The sequence below is a fragment of the Nanorana parkeri genome, unplaced genomic scaffold, assembly GCF_000935625.1.
Source record: "Nanorana parkeri isolate BGI_ZX_2015 unplaced genomic scaffold, ASM93562v1 scaffold675, whole genome shotgun sequence".
Classification (NCBI taxonomy): Eukaryota; Metazoa; Chordata; class Amphibia; order Anura; family Dicroglossidae; genus Nanorana; species Nanorana parkeri.
The window spans coordinates 200207-223085 of record NW_017306943.1 but is presented as its reverse complement, the minus strand read 5'-3'; the positions used below and the strand labels follow the sequence as shown (position 1 = coordinate 223085).

The 22879-nt window shown below is 42.3% G+C and overlaps 1 protein-coding gene across 1 annotated transcript in view; it reads left to right on the top strand.

Moving 5' to 3' along the window:
• The window catches only part of SLC4A7 (solute carrier family 4 member 7), a 131502-nt gene that overhangs the window by 55127 nt on the left and 53496 nt on the right, over positions 1 to 22879 (top strand). The window contains exons 2-4 of the mRNA XM_018563558.1: positions 9367 to 9448; positions 17020 to 17163; positions 19424 to 19562. Coding sequence (XP_018419060.1) covers positions 9367 to 9448; positions 17020 to 17163; positions 19424 to 19562 — 365 coding nt within the window. The remainder of the gene's footprint in view (positions 1 to 9366; positions 9449 to 17019; positions 17164 to 19423; positions 19563 to 22879) is intronic.

Sequence of the window (22879 nt, the reverse complement as noted above, 5' to 3'; positions counted from 1 at the left end):
GAGTGACAGCTGCCTCTGCCTATCTAGAGGCAGAGCCAGCTGTACCCGCCCCCTCCCCCGTCCGTTCCGCCAGTCAGCGCTGGCAGAGCGGGGAGAGGGGAATCCAGCCCCTCCCCTGTCACAGCAGAGAGCCGTGACAGGATCGAGAGGTGAGCGAACCCGGTATGTGTTCGCTCACCTCCCGATCTACTGAGCCGACCTGTGACAGTCTCATTGTCACAGGTCGGCTAGAACTATGAGGTGAGTGAAAAGCACTCACCTCATAGTTCTCCTTTAAGATATTGTGTATAATGTGTTTTTAATATGTAATTTTTAGGATATGTCTCTTTATTGTTACTTAGGATGAGTTGTGTTTTAAAATGTGTTGCCGATGACCTATAGTTGCAGGCCTACCGTGAGAAATCTAAAAATTGCCTGCCATGGCCAATACTTATCCTTTCTTTTAAAACAATCCCTATTTGACGTTGGCTGGCTATTGAGGAACAAAAGCGTCAAATCATTCCTTACACACCTTTCTAAATTAGACCCATCATGCACTCTTTATTTATATGGGTTCCCAGGCAGTGCTCGAATTGCCTCCCTCAAAAGAAAAACATATGATATTATTATAAAAGTAGAAGAATGTATTCAGCTGCATAGCATGCAATCCAAAGCCAGTTTTTGTTATTTTGGCCCTTCTGAACTCCGACATCTATTTACTAGACCTAAGTTTCACACTAAAGTTGGCCATGCACGTAAAGATTTCTAAAGGAGTGGGTATGAAGGCATCTCCCCTGCTAGCTATTGTATAAACCCGAACAGTGACTGTAGGTAATTGGGGAACATCTATCTGTCCTAGCAACCAATGACTACAGAGAAGGACCTGCTGATGTCATTGATTGCTAGGACACCAGAGGTCCTAGCAACCAAGGACCAAAGAAAAACGCTTTTCCAAAAACTATCCGACCTCCGGGGGGTGTGGCTTGCAGTGGATGCACTGGCCTTGAAGGCTGGTGCATCCCACTGTCAGCCAGCCATAATGGAGCGCAGGTCGGCGAGCCGGACAGCCACAGACCAAGGGCTGGATATGGCCCGTGTATACAGCCCACTATATCCAGATCCAATCAATAATATTTTGGCTATGCTGTCTAACCTGCCGTTATTATTGGCGAATAACCTTTTTTGCATTAAGAGTTGTTAATATCCAACCTAGAAATGACTATTGTACTGGCAAAGTATACATAGCTTATTGAATTAAGCCTTGCTTCATGCTCCATCATTCGGCTTCAGCGCCAGAACAATTACAAATGTCACTGGAACTCTGGGTGTCATTAGCCAAAAGTAGAAATGGGTCAATCGAGGGTACATTGGATCATATTCCAGCAACAAAAAAACAGAAGCATTTGGCATATTGGTTGTTGAAAGTTGTACTTCAAAGAGAATGCAATTACTTTTGTACTTTTTTTTTTTTTTTTTCTCCCCCAAACTGTTTAACATGAATAGTCATAGCCCAATATAATGACTTTGTCTATCTATATAAAAATAGATGTGTACATAGTAAATTCTCACAGCAGGAAATTTTGATTCTTATTGACCCTTAAAAAGGTGATGGATGTACATGATCTTTGCTGATTATTTGTTTTTTACCCTCATTGATAAGCTGCACTTCCAGTGGGAAATTGAATGCATATACAAAAACCAAATGTGGGAAGTCGATACAGTTTATATGCTGCCTTGGCCTCTAGATGTGGATATGTTATGCTCCGCACGTACTCCTAACGCCTACTGAGCGTTCCCTGATGACATGGCCAAAAAGAGTGTGGAGCAGTACACCAGAGCTCTCAGGAAAGTGTCTACACTTTAGGGATACAGCTTTCACTTTCCTGGTACCCTCCAAATGATAGCAAGGTCCCTTAAGATGGGGCCAGTATAAGCCCTTAAAATCCTGATTTCCAGAAATTTGAATCTTCCAAAAATGAATAGGGCAACTTGATGACCTTGCAACACTTGAATCCTATGTTAAATTGCCACTATCTAAACCACATTTGTCAAACACAAAGCCTGTGGGCCGAATTCAGCCTGCAGGGGCCATTTCATATGGCCCTCGCACCTCTCCTGCAGCACCCTCCTCGTCTCTGCCCCCACCTTGTCTCAGCAGTTGGCAGCAGAGAGTAGGACAGAGCACTTTGGATATACTGTCCAGGGATGCACCGATACCGATATACGAGTACTCGTGAAAATGTCCCGATACTAAGCACCAATAACGGCGCTTTACATTTTTAACTTGAAGTTGGCGCTGTAAAGAGAACGCAAAGCCCACCATTGAACCTGCACTGCCACCTGAGAGTCCACACAGCCCACCCTAGAACCTGCCCAGGAACCTGAGAGTTCACACTATTCCACTAATTGCTGTTATTTTTCCTAGACTTCTACTTTCTGAGCTCGTTATTACTAAAATCAGTAATAATTGAATGAGGCATTTATTTAATATGAGAGAGTTCATACATTTTATATAGTCTTACAGATCCAACCGGCCCTTCGAGGGCAACCATAATGCTGATGCGGCCTTTAAATTGAGTTTTGACACCCCTGTTCTAAATGGAGTTTGTATTTTCTCTTTGTGTTTGTGCTTAAGCCACAATTCAAAAGCATGCTAGTAGGATAATGTTCCAAGATATTTTTGTATTAACAATGGAAGGGGGATTGTTAGCTCCTCATCTGGGATTGATTCCAAGAAGCAGATAGAGCAGCTCCTGGCATGCTTGAATTGTGTATATTGGAAGTGTTCGATACATTGAGGGGGATTTATCAAAACTGGAGCAGACAAAATCTGGAGCCGCTGTGCATGGCAACCAATCAGCTTCTCTTTCATTTTCAAATCTTAACTGAATAAACTGAAGAGTAGCTGATTGGTTGCCCTGCACAGCTGCTTCAGATGTTGTCTGCTCCAGTTTTTATCTATCCCACCCCCCCACTATATATTCATTTTATCCAATACCGGTTTCCTTTTACACATGCTTTACTTCTTTCTGATCAAAGCATCACGGAAAAGCTGTATACAAGCATGGGATCTATTTTACAGAAGCCTTTTTCTATGAAATGTTGAAAGCCAAAATAAGAAGTACAATATTTAATCTTCCTATGTACACCTTTTAGGAGTGATATTAATAATAGGGCTGGTACTGATTAAAAATTTTTTTGATTAATCGAACACAAATTTTAATTGATTAATTTCGATTAATTATAACGCACATACAGATCCAACTACATTGGCCGATACACATACAGCACAGCAATGAAGTAATAAAATGAACTAGGATCACTCTAATCCAGCACGTTATTAATCTCCGGTGCCCCACTCAATATGGCCGCCGCTTGAGTGGGGCAACTCGGAATAATAACGTGCTGGATTAGTGTGATCCCAGTTCATTTTATTACTTCATTGCTGTGCTGTATGTGTATAGGCCAATGCCTTGGCTGGCGCTCGTGCAGAAAGTTTCTTGGGCAAACTCACCAGCCCGAGTGGCTCCGTCGGCTAACGAAGGGAAGGGGGAGGAGTCCGGTGACGTCAGGGACATCGACATCACAGGACTCCACCCCCTTCCCTTTTGCCAATGGAGCCACTTGGGGGAGGAGTCAGGTGACGTCGATGTCCGTGATATCACCGGATCTCCGACGGGACTCCCGGAAGCAGGCGGAGAGGTGAGTGTTTTCATTAGCGATCAAAAGAGTTTTAATCGATCAAAAAGTTTAACGATTTAATCGAGAAATTAATCGTTAATTTCCGCAGCCCTAATTAATAACCCTCCCCTACCTTTCTAGCCAGTAAAGGTAGTCTTGTATTCTATTCTATCCCTTGTATTCTAAGGAATCTCTGGGTCAGGATTCCCTGCACTAATCCTGTCCTTGCAGATGTCTTGGGCTTGTTCACAAAGCATGGCATCAGATGTGTGCTATATTTGTATTATTTGGCTGTACATTTCTGATTCATTCTCCTGGTAACCTTATGCACCCAGTTGCTTTCACATGTAGTGACATGTCAAAGGGCTGTTTTCAACCCTATTTCACCAGTCTTGACCTGTTACTGACCATATGTTCAAGGTGACTCCTATGTTCAAATTGACTTGCAGAAGCTTGCTTTAGTTCATGTAATTTATGAAGCCGTACTTGTATCTGTGTAAAAGGCACAGATGTCCCTCAACATGGTATTTGATCCTGCCAGTAGATCTGCTATTTTCCATAACTGCTGTCAATCAAGCAGCAGGAGGTCACCCTTCAGGGACCATTCACACCACATCCAGATCATCTCCAGACCAGATTGTTTCCAGACCCAAAATGCATCCTAATGTATCCCTATGCTATTTCACACCAGCGCAGTCCGCTCCAGACCACACCAGAAAAATACTGCATGTCTCATTTTGTCTGGTCTGGAATGCACTGCAACTGCGGGCAGGTTCACACTATTTTCCGGACCAGATGTGGTCCGGATAATGGTATGAACCTGCCCTCAAGAAAAAAAGGCCTCAGAGCAGAAACTGGCAGGATCATCATGTTTTTATTAATAAATTAGAAGCACCAATATAAGAAAAAAACCTTGCACAGCTTGTTTTACAAAACCCGTTTTGTATTTCCTTAAGGGAAATCGATCTGCAGTTTCGGTGCCATGCACTTTAAAGAGGAACACTAGTTAATCTGTGTTTTCATATCATAACTTTTAACAAGTGAATGCCTTTACCTATTTTTTGTGCTTGCAATAGGAGAGCCTATTGTGTAACCTGAGAGCTCTTGACACCTGTGCAAACTGTGTAATTTCCCGCACATCACTGCATTGCGGTGATTGACGGCTAGCGTCTGCAAAAACAAGACCTTCTTTTTTTTTTCTGGTCTAGGCTTCTTAGCTATGACGTGCTGCACAAGAGCTTCACAGAATACTGAATAGAGCATAAACACTCTATTCTGATAGCATGTTTGGTGGTAAATGGATTTAGGGCCCTGCTAGACAAACGAAAACAACTTGGTTATCCAAATAAACAGGTTTGCTTACACACTATATAGCCTACAGTTTTGCAGACATCGGATCATCTCACTTATATGAGCTTGTTGATGTCCCATTTCAAAAACACAGGCATTATAATGGAGTTTCGCCCCACCTTTGCGTGATTTTTTTTTTTTGGGTGCGAAAATTTGTGGCCCATCCAGAGCATTGGTAAGGACAGGTACTGATGTTGGACGTGAAGACCTGGCTTGCAGTTGGCATTCTAAATCATCCCAAAAGTGGTAAATAAGGTTGCGGACAGGGTTCTGTTTAGGCCACTTAATTCCTCCACACCAAACTTGTAAACCATGTCTTTGAAGAACTGGTTTTGTGCACAGGAGCACAAAAATGGTGGGACAGAAAAGGACCTTCCTCAAAATTGCTAAAATATAATTGTATGCTGTTGTTGCATAACTATATATTTTTTTCTATTGGAAACACCTGAAATTAATAATTTGTAGGGCAAGCCCCATACTTTTGCTTACTCTCAGTGTCACACTTACTAGGGATGTCCCGATGCCACTTTTTCAGGCCCAAGTACATCCCCTCATGTACTTGCCGATACCAATTACCGATACTTTTTCTTAAAGGGACAGGTGACTTTAAATGATCGATAGTACAACTACATGTTATATACTATGGATCATGGTTTAACCTATTCATGTTAGCAGGGGAGAATTGTAACTCTATTGCTGGAGTGTAGTGGAGGTGTGTGCTGTATATATGTACTACAAATACATTACACACGTCCAGTACACTATAGCAATAGATTTACAGCCAGCCCCGTCCCAGCTTCCCTTACTCACAGTTTCACTCCGATCCCCGTAGCCTCATGCGGTGCCTCTTGTAGTCGGCGCTGGGCAGGATCGCTGCATCGCATCTCGGTGCTCAGCTTGTGGGAGGCGCTCACAATTCTGCCCTGCTAACAAGAATAGGTTAAATCATGATCCATAATACATATACAGCACATACGTCCCATACACTGCAGTAATAGTTACAATTATCCCCTGCTAACATGAATAGGTTAAATCATGATCCATAGTACATAACATGTAGTTGTACTACGGATCATTTAACCCATTCATGTTAGCAGGGGATTATTGTAAATCTAATGCTGCAATGTACGGGACATTTGTGCTGTATATGTACAGTGCATACAGATATACAATTCTGCACAGCTCACTGTACTACGCATCATTTAACCCATTCATATTAGCAGAGGATAATTGTAAATTTGTTCAGTGCATTCTATATGTAGTATATAGTACATGTACATATAGAGTGCCTGCAACAATACATTTACAATTATCCTCTGCTAACATGAATGGGTTAAATGATCTGTAGTACAGGGCTACATACAGATCATTTAATCCATTCATGTTATTATGTATTGTCTGCACTGTATTAGCAGTATGTGCTCTATATGTAGTATATAGAGTATATACTGCTAATACAGTGCAGACAATACATAATTGCTTAATAAATCCCCCCACCCCCCAAATCTGCCCTCACTCATTGTGATTCACTGTGCCGGAGAGAGCAGGGACGAGTCAGCGGCAGCGCTGGTCCAGTGGGAGGAGCTCCAGGTGGGGTCCTAATTTAGCTGACTTAGAGGTGCCTGCCAGCTAAATTACAACCCCACCTGGAGCTCCTCTCGCCTGGCCAGCGCTCCGAGCGGGGTCATCTGGCAGTCTCCGGCCACCTAAATTAGGACCCCGAGACTGCTAGATGACCCCACTCGGAGCGCCGCCCACCGGAGCAGCAGTGACGCGACGCTCGGAGAGGTAAGTAAGAAGAAAAAAAAAACATAGCGCAAGCTTCAGCGCTAGGCTTCGGGGCATTTTGACAAGTACAAGTACTTGTCAAAATGCCCTGTATCGGGCCCGATTCCGATGCTAGCATCGGTATCGGGACATCCCTTAACACTTACCAATTCAGGTTTAAAAGAGTTTGTGAATTGAGTTGCTTGTGTTTTTTTAGTTTTAGCGTTCATAATACTTCTAGAGTTTAGTGGAGGGATTGGCAGAGTGGGGTGGCAGCACAGAGTTTGGAAAGTGGATGTGTCTGGCAGCAATATTCATTATAGACTGAAAGAGGATAGCTTGTAAAGAGATAGGCCAAAGAGGAGGGAGTTGCAATAGTGGTCGAGAGATAACCATGAGTAGCTTGGTGGTGTCACTGGATAACGAGGCGTGTTTTGGAAATGTTACAGAGATTAAGGCAACAGGATTTGGACAGTGTTTGGATATGGGGCTGAAAGGAGCTCAGAATCCAGGATTACCAGGAACACCGTGCACCCTGGCATGAGAAGAGGAACTGATGGTTGTGCTATTGATCTCAATGGAGCAGTCAGGGGAAGGAGCACAGGGGGGAATATTAGGAGATCCATTTTTGTAAGATTGAGTGTTAGAAAGTGGTGTGACATTCATACTGATATGTCCTTTAGTGATGGACGAGATCTAGATATAGACTAGAGGGGGTCCGAGAACAGAGCCTTGGGGGCCCAGGTATTAGACATCATTGGCATTCTCGTAGAGGATTGTGGTGGGTTCAGGGATTTTTACCGCAAATAGCGTAAAGCAAATCCCATCTTCAAAACAAACAATATATATATATGACCACTATATTTCAATTCGAGTAGTTATTAAAAAGACTGTTTTGTATTTTACTTCTAGTAACGTGATCCGAACCATGAAAGCTTTTTTTTCCCCCCACAACCTTTTGATGATGCACAGTTGTTGTACGCTTCTGTTTACTGAATCTTTGCCAATTTACAAGGTGAAATTTGATTTTTGCATGGGGGCGAAAGTGCCACCTAAAGATCATCAGCTAAAATAACACTCAAGATGCCAGAGCATATTTCCAGAAGTGCCAAAGATGAAGTAACCTGTTCTGCCGGAACCATGCCAAGCATATTGAAATAAACCCCGAGGGTTTGTTGTATAGAATGCAAATTGTGCGCTTCTTTTCCTAGTAAGGGAAATGGCCACCCACTCCCAGAGATACTGCCTCTGGCTAGTTTGCAAGACTTAAACCATATACGTAACCTGGGTGTAGCAGTTCAGGTAAATTCTCTCACCTCAGATACCACCCATCATACTTCAATCTGATGAACATTGCAAATATACAAACACTTCCTACCCAAAAGAAGATCTCCCAACTGTAATACATTTGTTACCTTACAGAGCATATTGAATGATGTGAATACAAATCACAATAAAACCCAGACACAGATGATAAACTCTTGCATACTTTTTCAGAACTGGACACGATTTTAAGCTGGTGTTGCAATTAAAGTCTTTCAGATTGGTTTTGGGGGCTTTTAAGGCGCAGGATTGCAGCTTCGCACAGTCTCTAGTTAACTGGGGAAAGGTACTATCCCTCAGTGAAGCTTCAAGTATGTCTTTATCCAAAGCTTAGTTTAATGGATAGGGTAGGGAAATGCTGAAACCTGTCTCAGATGGGGAGATTTACCCTTTGTTTATCCTAGTGATCACTGTCACTGGGACAGATATGATGAAATTAAAAATGTCAAGGTTGTCATTAGACAGGGTTGGAGAGGAAATCTTCTAAGAGGGACCGCTTTTCAAGTTACAGCTAAGAGAAGATATCCTCTCGCTTTTAAAAGATTTCTGTTGTGATTTGGGGGTAGAAAGTGGGCCAAAAAAATGCTCACAGGGGTTTTAACCATTTCCTAATTTAAGGGCAGCCTCACACAATGGAATTACATGCATATGCATGTGGGTTATGTTATGGCAGTCAATTTTGAATGGATTTCCAATGCACCACAATATAGCCAGAATTGGACATGACCCTTTGTTTAACCTAACGGTGCGTTGTGATGCATTGCAGTGCAGGTCTGTCGCCCTCTACTACGTTAGTGCATTGGTTTTCTATTCAAAATGAATGGCACTTCATTGTAGTACATGCATGTTTTGCCCCTTGTTTTTACCACAAAGCAGAATTGTAAATGGGCCCTTTAAACTAGACATTTCTGCTAGTAATACACTTAGAATTCTTTGACTTCAGAAAACTAGAGACCAAGTTTAAAAAGAACATATCCCAGTCATTCGTTTTCTGAGTATGCAAATTTGTAGCCATGGGAAATTTCTAAGCATTCCATATACAATGTAAATGCCTCGGCCTCTAAAAAGGCCATGGGTGTCACATTTTGCAGTTGTAGAACCAATATATGGTTTTGAAGGTATGGTCATTTTGCGTTCCAAGGATCCAGTCATGGAAACCCAGTTGGGCTCCTCGCGTCAAATTGCTTTTCTATGATTTTTAAATAATTTCATGAAAGAATAAATGTTTTGTAAACTGATTATACTTCTGTTTCCTTTTTCCTTCAGGGGCACGATGAGGAAGCTGTAGTTGATCTGGGGAAAACCAGCTCTAGTATTAACACCAACTTTGAGAAGGAAGAGCTAGAAAGTGAGTATCATTGTGTGCAGCTTTCTTTCCCTGTGCATGCGTTTGGTCTTTAATCCTTCTGATCATTTTGTCTGTTTCAAGTGTGCTGATAATACAAGAACAGTGTCAGAACATGAGCACTGGTTCTTAAAGCAGCTTACCAACTAGTGTAATATGATGTGCCCTCTGTCCTGATGCCATACCCTTGGCGAGTATCTTCTTGGTCTGTCTACAGCAGCAAGTCTGAATGTAACATAAAAGAAATAAAGTCATCTGGATTATACTGTAGTCATTGATTGCAGCCTTTTGCAGGGTCTGAGCTGTGTGTTTTCGGGCCATGAAATTATTTGTGGTTATTCCTTTGCATATGCACTACTGACTTCTGTTTCTTGGAAGCCCTCACCACACCTTCCAGTCTGCTGCATGACACAATTTCCGTTAGTAATTTTCACTTTACAGGCTCCATTCCCAAGCCACTAAATGTGCTATGCTCACGTTTACATCCCTGCGTTAACATTAGATGAATATGTACAGTAGAAATGTGTTGATGTAGAAGCATAGTATAGCATACTCTATTAAAGTTAAAAGAAGGAACTGGTTGGGTGGCAAAGTGTTCCATATATTAATCAACGTTTAGCTTTACTATTGTCTAGTAAATGTGTACCTGTTTGGGGAATCTTTCTTGGGTGGACTTGTTTGAGCATCCAAAAGGAGAATTGACTTGCATCAAAAATTGCCACACACAGCAAGGCATTAAATGCTCAAATTACAGTTCAGAATACAGTAGTGATAGACACTCATTGGCCACTTTATTAGCTACACCTTGCTAGTACCTGATTGGACCCCTTTTGTCTTTAACTGCCTTAATTCTTTGTGGAAAAGATTGAACAAAGTGCTGGAAATGTTCCTTGGAGAGTTTGGTCCATATTGACATGATGGCATCACGCCGTTGCTGCAGATTTTGTCAGCTGCACATGCATGATGCAAATCTCTTATTTTACCATATTCCAAAGGTGCTCTATTAGATTGAGATCTGGTGACTGTGGAGGCCATTTGAGTGCAGTAAACTCATTATCATGTTCAAGAAGCCAGTTTGAAATGATTTTGGCTCAGTCACTTGCATCACCTTTCTTACCCATTCTAATGCTCCGTTTGAACTTCAGCAGATCGTCTTGACCATGTCTACATGCCTAAATGCATTGAGTTGCTGCCAAGTGATTGGCTGATCAGATCTTTGCGTTAACAAGCAGTTGAACAGGTGTACCTATCAAAGTGACCAGTTAGTGTGTAATCGTTTACTAAGTTGCTTAAAGAGACAATGTCCTTTGCCCATTTAGGGCATTCAGAGTTTCTGTAAAGCCCACCCTCCAACACACCTGTAGTCACCTTTTCTCCACTGTTGCTTTGTCAGAACTGCTTCAAACTTTCTGGTGCTTCAAGCTATGACTGAACATTTGACTTTCTCTCATGATGCAGTGTTTGGGCCTGAGTGGCCAAAGTGATCGGTCCAAACAGAGTGTGCTCTGTATACCAGGTCACAGCAGCTGTCCTTCTGTTGGCTTTTGGGAGGCGAGAGCAGAGGCGTGGCTTGCCATCCTAAGACTTCAAAGTTGGGTGTTTTTGTTTACTCGCACAGTTCCTGGTCAGGAGTTGGCACGCAAGGGTGGCTCCATAGAACCCTTAGGCCCCATTCACACCTGACCGTTTTGTAGCGCGTCCTACGCTCGATGAACGCTCTACAAAACGGTCAAAAAAATAAATAGCATTGTAGTCAATGGTATCGTTCCCACCTGTCCGTATTTCCGCCGTCCCGAACGCACTACAAAACGGCCCACGCATGAAAAGGTCCCGGAGCGTTTTTGCTGCGTATTGGTCCGTTTTGTAGGGCGTTTTCCATTTGGATACTGCCAAGTAGCCTTTGGAATCGCGCAACGGTCACACGACTTTTTTTACCGCGAATCGCGGTAAAAAAAACGCGTGACAGACGCGCATATTACAATACGCATAGGTGTGAATGGGGCCTTAAGGGAAAGGAACCACCCTGAAACTGGAAAGATTTGCTAGCACTGAGTGAACCAGCTGAATTCAGAGGGTAGGACAACTGCAATATAGCAAGAAGCAGCATATGCTGTAATTCTGCACCTCAGCATTAGAAATTGCTAATAAAAGCTAAAGCTTTAATGTCACTTTTAATGCAGCAATGCACTAGTGCTCACTGGAAAGGAAGAGTAGGAATATCTCCCCAACAGGGGCACTCAGAACCTGAAAATCTGCATATATGGCCAGGCAATGTGGACACCCCTCCAAGGTGCATAAAATCAAGCACTTGTCAATGCAAGCATACTGCTGATGTTACAAACCCATATTAAACAGTTGTGTGCTACCAATCTTGTGGCAACAGTTGAGTGAGACCCTTTTCTCTTTTAGCATGAATGTGCCCAGGTGTACAAAGTTAGGTCCATATAGATATGGTTTGATAGGTTAGTTGTGGAGGAACTCGAGTAACTTGCAGAGAGCCCTGTCCTGAATCCTATTGAACACCTTTGGGATGAAGTGGAAAGCCATTTGCAACCAGGTCTTCTCGTCCAGTATCAGTATTTGAACTCCCGAATTCTCTTTCGTGTAAATTCCACAGACGCACTCCAAAATGTTGAGAAAAGCCTTCCCGGAAAATTGGCAGCTTAATGGCCATGGTTTTGGGATGGGATGTCCAACAAACTGCTAGAAGTGTGATGGTTAAGTTTTGTCTTGTTTATGGCCATATAGTGTAGATATGGCTGGAGTTCCATTTTAACCTGCACAAAAAAAAAAAAGAAATAAGTAAACTAGGCTACTTTATGACTTTTAACCTAAAACCAGTTCAGTGTTCTGGCTCTAATCTTTTAAACTTGATTGAGTCACTCGACCTGAAATAATTATAGAGCAGTGTCTTCATTCACAGAGCAATCATCAGATTTATGTTGTTTGGCATACATAAGAAATGTGATATGGAGCAGAGCTCATGGTTTAGGTCACCACTACATCTGTCTGTGTTTCGTTTTAAGGTTTTCATTGGTAATTAATGCACTGACATTTTTACCGTATCAGGAGAGTAAGAGTGTATCTGATTACGTAATGCATTCCAGTGGAGAGGAGCGAGAAAACAGTCAGGGAAGAAGCTTCTTCCCTATCATCAGGTAGTCGCTTGCCATGTGCTGGTACCTGATTTATGATGGCGGCGGTATGGGGCAATATTGGACAATCTATTGGGGGGTCTGTTATCCTTTAAAAAAAATTAAGCTGCAGTCTAATCTGCCTCTATAAAACTTTCTGTTTTAATGCATACCTTATTTTAGGACTAGTGATGTCATTACTGGGACTTTGTGATTGTGTATGTGATGCAGGCAGACCGTGGCTAGTGAGAGGGGCCTGTGGGGAGCTGTACATGGCTTCCTAAAACTATCACAGCACCTTGCCTCAGTAATCCTTTAGCTGTAGACTGGCTACTTTTTTTGGAGAAGTTGTGCAAATATCAAAAAAACCTTGGTGGGTTGATGTCAGGAGGAATGCACGTTCCTAGACAGACTGCATTTGCACGCAAGCTGCAGGTAACATTTCACCATACATATTGGTATATGCCCTTAGAGCTTCCAGTCTCACAATCTTCCTAAACTCCTATAGAACTACTAAAGCGCGTACACACACACACACACACACACACACACACACACACACACACACCAGTGTCCGTTTTGAGTAGAGTCTAACTTAGCTCATTTACTTCCTCAGTCTATTTTCTCTAAGCAGTGGTTCCTTGTTTTAAGATAGTATTGCAATTTGCAGTGAAAGATGATAATCTTCAAAGTGTCCGCCATACTGCAACATCTCACAAACAGCCCGCATAGTAAAACATTGGTTGGTTTGTTTCTTTTGTATATATTTTTTATGTTAGTAGTCTGATGGAGGTGATATACTGGATACTTATTCCCTTTTTATATTTAGTCGCACTCATGTGGATTAGTTATAACTGCTCTTAGCCATCAAACTGACTGCTCATTCGTCTGTGAAGATGCACATCTTTGATGTTCACCAAGGCCAGGAAATGTTGCTGGTGAAGAAAGGCAATAGCATGAAGAGCTTGCTGACATGGATGTACACATTCATTGCTTTGAGATTCAGTATGGGGAGGATGCCTCTTTTGACTTAGTGACCGTGAAAAGTTTTGAGTTAAATCTCTGAAAACACTTGGAGACAAACAAGAGACAATGGTCACCAGGCCAACGGAGAGGGTAATTCTCAGCGGCAACACAGACCACAATAAAATCCCAAGAGGGGTTCCAACTGTCCCTATTCTATCCAAAACTGTTAGTATTAGAGGACATACTGCTGTAAAATATAATTGCACTTATTGGGTTTAAAAAAACCCATTCAACCTCTCCTCTGCATGTCAGGTTTTTACCAAGGTCCTGCCTCCTGTCTTGGCCCTTCTGTGGTAACGGGGCATTCCTGTCAAGAGTATTGCATGAATTCTTCTGAAACTGTTGTTGGCTCTGGAGTACATCATGTAAGGACTTCGGCTGCATCCGGACCCTGTGAAATTTAGTCCTAGACAGCTTTCTGGTTACTTTCTCCCAAAAGGGAGAAATGCCTCGGTCATACTCCATTCTTGGGGTCCATGGCTTTTTGATCTCATAGTGGGCAGAGTTCCTGCTGTTGCATGAGAGTCTTCTGGCTGGTTTTGAAGTTGTCTTTTTTCAGGTCCAGTCCCAAGCCTTCAGCAGAACATTCCGTCAACGGGGGGAAATAAATCTTGTCCCTGGACAACACTTGGCCCAGTTTGTCACTAACATAATTGCTCCTGCCTTTGACATTGCACTTGGGAAAATTTGTTTCTTTCACACTTTTGGAAGATCCTGATGCCAACCCTTAGGGCTATGGAGGAGTCTGGCACTCTGTCAGTGCAGGGGGCTTGGGTCGATGGTGGAGTCCCGGCTTCCAAACAACATCTTGGAACTCTTGTTGATCCAACTGTGCTGGGCCGATTTTTGTTTAATCGGTCACCTGGATTGGGCTCAGTTGGACAGCGCCATGGCATATGTCAATCATCAGGGAGAAAGGCTTCCTCTGGCATTAGAGCATCAGTTCATTGTGCCCTGAGCATAGCAACAGCTTTCTCTGCCATGTACATTCCCAGCATTGATTGGCAGGCAGATTTTCTCAGCCTGAATTTTCTAGGCCCAGGAGAGGTCCCCAGGCCTTGAGATCCTTTTGTCCGAGGCAGTGGATGCTCTGTCGAATCATTACACTCTGAGCTATGCTTTTTCACCCCAAAGCTGCTTTAGGGAGCATACTAGTGCACCTCATAGCTCTGTATTGTCCCAGGAAAGCGTCATATACCAACTTTTTGTAGTGCAGTTGCTCATAGATATGCTGTTGGCCATTTAGACCATCAAGATCTGCTGCCACAGGAACAGATCTTCTATCCTTGGTCATTACCCATGCTACTGCTTGCTACAAACAGAACATGCTGGAAGGGAGGTATGGTTATAGGCTCTGGGCTACAGTCCTTTTGTATTCTGAAGACTTATACCTACAAGAGGATCAGAACTAGTGTCACTTAATGGACTGCAGAAAAGGGATTTTACGGATAATACGGCAAAAAAATTTCTGTGCTTTAACATTTTAAATCGATGAAACGTGGAGAAATATATATGTATTGCAGAGATTTTTTTTTCTTTATCCAGAAATAAACTTCTAGTGCGCATTTGTTAAATCTGATGAGGTCAGCATCGTCCTCATTAAAATATGTCATGCTTTTTAAATATGTCATGCTTTTTAAATAAGTCTGCAGTTTATTGCGTGACTTAGATGGGTGTGTTTCCTAATTACATAACTGAGGAAGTTTTATTTCCGGCTCTAAATCAATATTTCAGAGTACAAAGCCCATCAAGCCATGACTCAACACTGGTGCCCTAGTACAGTGAAGGCTTTGATGTAGTAATTACATACACTCCCATTTTCTGGAGAAAAAAAAAAAAAAGATCATGTAGCTTTAAGCTGTCTTTGTTATTAGTAACCTGTATAGCCTGACTATATATACATTTTGTCAGATCCGACTTATCGCTTGCAACATGCATGACACTTCCTGCCCTTCTAGTCATTTCTCAGTTTTAATCTGCTTTGGAACTTTCCTTTTGGTGAACACCCTTCTTTCAGTTTTCTTACAATTGTTTTTGTTTTAGCTGTAGAAGATTTTTTTTTTTAGTTCATTGTGTGTGATGATGGATACGGGATTATTAGATAAGGAATTATTTGATAAACAGTATTTAGGCTCAGAATGAGCACTAAATGGGCTTCTGAATTAGTTGATTATCACCTGATCCAACCTGTGTATCAGAATACTACGGTATGACCTTTGTAGACACTGCCTGGGCAACTAATCTTGGAGGAAGAATAAAAATGCACTTAGTAGTTATGCCCAAGAGGTTGATGCCAGAGCTTCATACTGCATGGAAGTGCAGGTTCAACTGATATGAATATGGATGTCTATGGCACATTCAATCGAAGATTAAAAATGTGGTGGCCAGATCTTTCAAATGCCTTATCTTGTTTGTGGCTACAGTTAATGACAGCCAATCTGACACTTGCCTCTATTGACAACCTTGCAATTCAGAGATAGAAGGTAACTATTGATTCGTTGCTGGTTAGCTTCCCAGCTGCATTTAGTTGTGTGCCTGCATTTTACATTTACTTTAAGGGCCCATTCACACCACATCCAGATTACCTCCAGACCAGACTGTTTCCGGACCCAAAATGCATCCCAATGTATCCCTATGCTATTTCTGGCCTCTGCTCCCACCAGCGCAATCCGTACCAGACCAGGAAAGTACTGCTTGTCCTATTTTGTCTGGTCTGGAACACACGAACGCACCTGTAGCACCATTTTAAGCTAGAGAAAAAGAAAAATTCCAATTGCAGGAAAACCGTGGCAAAAACGCAATGCACTATGTTCCAGATCTGGCCCGGAAAATGGTGTGAACCCAGCCTAAATGCACACGAACTACATACCAAGTGCTGGTAAACTCTTTTCTATCGTTGTGAATGGAGCAGTTTACATAAGCTGCAGTTTTGCTATTGCTGCCTTTTGTGTTTGTCCGGCGAAAAAGAGGAAACCAATTTAATATTATCAGAGAATACATCAACTCCTTTTTTTTTTTTTTATTGAAATTGTGAACTTCCGGCTTTGAACTTTCACTTGCTATGTTCATTGAAATAAAAAGGCAACAAAACTCAAAAACGTGCATACTGAATACACAAACAAAATGTGTTTTCAACCCGATTGATGTACATTAGACCTGTAACAAATGTATGATCAATTTGGGTATTTTAATTAAGATCGTTTAAATAACCGTCATCTATATTTGCGTATGTGCACATTTTTACTTCGGTATTCCCGATGTGATTTTATTTATATATTTTTATTATAATAGATTGTCACTGGTAAGTGGCCTGTGGAGGCCATTTCCTAGCCATAGCACGGAATAAGGTGAATTTGTCAGTAATATACTGAATGGCGTATCCTAATAATACTTTTTATGATGTTTTGCTTTTAGGTCACAGAGCTGTTTATATCGGTGTACATGTACCCCTTGGCAGACAAAGTCGGAGAAGACACAGACATCGGGGCCACCGACATCACCGAAAGAGAAAAGAAAAAGAAAATGACAAAGATGATGGCCGGGAATCTCCAAATCATGGTAAGTATAGAAGTCTCTTGTATGGCAGGTTCTGTCTGGTTTAGGTCATCTGCTTCAGACAACTTCTTCTAGGTGCATCGGTACAGAAGTGTAGTAGTAAACTGATGCAGTCTCATTTTTTGGTCGGTCTAGTGCAGTGGTTCTCAACCTGTGTAACCTCCCGACCCACATTTGTCTTGGTCATTAAGTTGAGACCAAATGGAACACCCTGTGGGCGGGAGGTGCGTTTGGGGTGCCATTCAAATGAATGGCAACGCAATGCACCTTCCACAGCAGAACGCGTAGTAGGCACGATTGTGTGCTACAGTGTGGGCTGCTGTGCTGTGACTGTGCTCCATTCAAACTCACGTTGCTTGTACAACTCCCGTGCAGGCCTTGTTGAGGTGCTGGGAGCCAGAATGTGATGTAATTCCGGTCCAGGCACCTCTATAGGTCACATTAGGGAGCTTTAAGGAATGCGTGTATGGATGAAGCTCTCTTGCGGCCTTAGCCCCACCCCACCTCAGACTAACACTCTGTGCCGGGCAGCATATTTTAAATGGCTGATTGGCCCAAGAACTGACAGTGCTGCGCTAGTGGGAAGCTGAGGAGCCTCTCATCTAGAAAAGTGGTAGGCACGTGGCGACCCACTGAACAAGGGGTCACAACCCACTTTTGGTTTACGACCCACCAGTTGAGAACCAGGGGTCTAGTGTGATATTTTACACAAAGGGCTAGTCCACTCAAAATACATTTCAATAATACCAGTTTGGTGTCAATTTGTATACTTACTCTGTGTTTAAAAATGTCTCAATATATGGTGAGTATTAAGTATCAAATGGATATAATAAAACAAAAGGGTCATTCAGCACCCTGTTTCATATCGTAAACTGACCCTCTGAAGCCCAGTTGTGCTCTTATATGCTTGTTATGATTAATTTTGCTTCGCATTGCCTTAAAATACTTTTTTCTCTCAGTCAAAGTTTCTTCTGGCCCTCACACTCCAGTGCTTTGTACTGGCATAGCTGAGTAATGGCCACACCCCTCATTCATTCCCTTTTACCACAAGCGCGCTTAAAGAGACTTTATTGTATTTTTGGGAAGGAGGCATGTCAAATAAATTCTGTTCTGAGTGCTGATTAGTTCATACACTGGAACCTTTTGAACTGTACAGTTATATTTAGACACATTTGCACAGTCAGTAAAGTGGAGGTTAGGCTATGGAAATGGAGACTGTTGGTACAACGTCTGACTAAATATCAATTTATGTAACTTTAATTGAACTTTAACCTACCATTTACTTTCAGGATGGCCAGTGTTTCACACCCAAGATGCTACAATTTATTTATTTAATCTAGAAATGTTGGAAAATGTTATAGCCTAAACCAAAAAGTTTACCAATAGCTTGTTGCTTTAAGTTTGGGAGTCAGCCAAGTCAATGTTCTAATCTGCTGGTAATCCTGGGTGCCACAGATACATAATATGATGCCGGTGAGACCGTATAGAGAATGACAGATTTCTATACAACAACAGATTTTCTGTCTTTGCTCTGGGCCCATCATGCTAGGCATCAATTTAGATTCTGAGAGCGTTAAACCTGGCCACTAGTGCTCCAAAAGGCACCTGCTGTTGTTTTTTTTTCAGTTTAGTTTATAATTGAACTGCGGATAAGTATTGTTTCGTATTTAATAACCTGCCATTGATTATTGACTTGAAGCAAGACTCTAATAATACAGCAACACTGAAACTGCTAGGCTTAGGATCCTCATGAACACGAAATCTTAATAATAAATAATATTATTTTATTTTTTTATAATATGATTACGAATAGTAAATGAACAAAGTTGCAAATTGTTGCTAGCCTGTGTCTTTTTATGTAGTTCCACATATGCAAGGGTGGGCCCACTTCTGCTGTGGGGGCAGGGTTTTTATTTTTTGGGCTCAACGTGTGTGTGGTGTGTGTGTGTGTGTGTGTGTATAATTTAGTGGTCACATTGCAGAATTGCCAGGATAACTATCTTCTAGCCAATCATTGCTGTTTTATAGATGCATATCTAAAAATTAAGTAGATGTGTAAATATTTTCTACATTTGTAAGGACGGTATTTGCTATTTTTAGCAATATCTGAATTGTATGTGTCTCATTTGCTGGAAAATGGTATGAAAGCTTAGATTTGTATATGTGGCAAATGTGTCCAAGACCTTTTATTTTGCAGTGTATGCTGTCACTCACGTTCTATACAATGAAAGCTATTTAAAGCATTGCTTTACTCCTTGAACAGATACCCCCTCACAGCGTGTGCAGTTTATTCTGGGTACTGAGGATGATGATGAAGAGCACATACCGCATGACCTCTTCACCGAGATGGATGAGCTTTGTTTTCGAGATGGAGAGGAATGTGAATGGAAGGAGACCGCAAGGTGAGCTCACTAAGCCTGTCTGTATGAGCACAGGCTATTCTATAGAGAAGACTGAATGGTGTCTCCATTGCTATTTAAAGGAGCCTGCTGCTTCCACTGCATGGAAAATGCACCCTACCTTCAAACCACTTTGTGTAGTTACATAAATTTGCAACACTTCCCCATACTCTCATAAGTAACATTCGGGACCCTGACTTGCTGTTCTCGCAAACACACTGTTGGTGGACCATATATGTCCTTTTTGATATAACCATAGATGCCAAATTACTGGGCCTTGCAAACTTTGGAAGGACATGCAAGGGCCGATTCAGTTGATGTTGCTCTGCTTACTTTCAGCACTTGGGTCCAGGATTCAGGATATAGTTGTAACAGCAGGGGTTTGTATTCTCTCATGCTCGTGTGACTTCCCCATATGTTCTCCAGTTTCTTATAGTAATCCCAAAACAGACTGGTAGGTCAGTGTGTGCCTAAAATGGTACTAGTGTGTGTTGTGTATCAATAGTTCATGCAGTTGCAAATTCTTTTGAAGACAGAGTGAGTTATTGGAGTACTCACTTTAGTTGCGTGCACAGAATAAATATGGCTGGTTTGAGAACACACGGGGCAGTTCAATTGACCATTTGGCTACATTTTTCAAAAAGTAGATTTAATTTAGGTTATCCCTTCGGTTCCTCAGAGCAAAGGGCCACTCTGTTACACAAGCTCTATAATACTACAGCTGTATGCCAGGCCAGGACCCCCTCCCTCCAGAAAACCTTACCTCCTCCTATTACCTCTTGTTCCCGCCCACTCTATCCTACTCTGTTTCTGCATATTCTTTATTACAGCAGAGTTCTCCTCAACAAGATGGAACCAATGTTCTGTTTGTCTATATCATTCCCCTTTTTAAAGTAATATTAAAGTGCAAACCTTTTTTCAATAATGAATACACTTTGAAAAAATATTTATTGCCTAGTAGAGTATCTCTATACATTTTTACCCAATGGCGATGAAACCGTCATCATGTTTCCAAACAGCTGGCTCCATCTCTCTCAGCTCGACTTCTCTGAACTTCCTGTCCAGTACAAGATCACAAGGGACAGAGCAATCTCCAGCAGTTGTCCATCTACTAGCTTGGAAGGGAGTGTGTTGCATTGCTGTACCTGCGTGTTTGTGGAGACGCACACAGCTTACTAGCACACGCAAGGGTTGCTCCATAGGACCCTGCAAGGGAAAGGACCCACCCTAAAACCCGATATCTGATGCAGCTGATTCTGCAGGAAACTAAAACTTTTAAACATCAAGAAGCAGCATCCATTCTAAGTGGTTTCACCAGCCTTTTAAATAGTTTAAAACATTTTGACTTTAATATCACTGTAATGTCATTAGGATATGTGTTGCAGGGTCTTGTTGCTTTCTTTGAATGCGACTACCTGGCTTATATCATCACACTGTATGCCTCCCAGTGCATTGTAGAAACACTGTTCCTAATCTTTGTTACTACTTGTACACTTTCCTATTAGTAAAGAAATGCACAGAGATCATATGACCCCCTCCTCCTCCCCACCACCTATTAATAGGTTCCCTTGTATGACAACAATCCTTAATTTTGACATCCCTTTAATGTAACATAATGATTGAGAGTAATGCTAGAAGAGATGAGGCCCCAAGGAGAAGCGGTAATGAGCACAGTAAAAGAAAAAACCAATGTATTTAGATAATAAAGAAGGGGAGTGTATAGTTCTAGCAAATAATTATTTTCGGAATTCTTTAGAAGGTTAGACTCCTGGAATGCCGCTAATGTGGCATGCAATGGTGATTATGAACTGTAAAACTAGACCCTGCTCCGTAGCTTTACCTCTTTATGTAACTTTATGTATGACCACATAAAGTTTATCGGCTGTTCTATGTCCTTGCTTCCATTATTCTTTTGAGGCCTCATTCACACGGGGCACACAGGGGGCATATACCTCCTGTCTGCGTCCAAGTGTGCAGTTTGGGTGTGCGTATGGCCACGTTCTCTCTTCGATCGCACACAGCACCTGTCCCTTTTGGGATCGGCCGTGTATGAGCATGCACACTTCACGGACGTGTCATTACAGCACCCATTTGAATAATGGGTAGTGGGATATCGGTCAGGAGTGTGATGCCACATCTTTAACCAGTTGACATCCGCGGTGTTAAACCTTGCGGACGGCAAGAGGTTAAGGGCCCGTTCACACCATCCAGTGCATTCAGGGCATTGTTTCCTGCCGTATTCGCATTGGTTGGCATACACGAACCATCCCTGTGTTCTGAGGCAGGAGGGGACGTGGTGGTGCCATTCATTTCAGTGACACCGCAGACACGCCTCCTGTCCACAATGCGATTGACCCCACTGCGTGGATTTGCAATGCCTTGCCTTCCAGTGCGGAGCATGATTTTTTTGCGATTGCACCGCACTGGAACACAGGGCATTGCGGTACCACGCGTTCCGGTGAGGGCGATCGCACCGTGGGCAGAAGACATGTATACGGTGCCCGTGAAACGCGGTGAGGCTTTGCTTATGTGATCCAGAACTGTGCCCTAAATGCACTGGTTGGTGTGAACAGGCTTTAATGCTTGTTGAGTCCACACACAGAGGATGCTGTTGCATGCTGGCTTTTGTTACTGCCACCGAACTGCATTGAAAAGCACATATCCGTATTAACAACATAAACACCTGGTGCACTTAGCATTTGGGCCATAGATATTGCACTGTGCTCTACTATCGGCTTGTACTAGAACCTGGAGTTAGCAGTGAACACTGAAATGTTTCAGTTTAGAAACATTGAGCAGCTCTACCCTCTTGTCTCCAATCCCACTGCTTGAACCTCGGTGCATGGTAAAGCTTCCGCCGGAGCCTCCACTGGGCAATAGGTAAAAAAACGGCACTCACAAGGGGATCCGTCCATTTAATACTTTATTTGTAAAAATGCACAACAGCAGCAACCAAACAAATGCCTTACATGTTTCAGCCCCCAAACTGGGCCCTATTCGTAGTAACTTGCTACGACTAAGGCCCAGTTTGGGGGCTGAAACATGTAAGCGTTTGTTTGCTGCTGTTGTGCCTTTTTACAAATAAAGTACTGGATGGAGGGATCCCCTTGTGAGTGCCGGTTTTTCACTGAACTGTTTATACAAGGAATGTGATTTAAAACGGCCATCAAAGATTTTTCACAAACAAAAATATTTACTTCTGAAACAAGGAGTACAGTCCCACCACTAAAGTACTGCAAAATGAAAATGTAATAGTAAACACCTCGAACATGTGAAATGCTAGACATAATAGGCAAAAAAAATACATACTAAACGATATC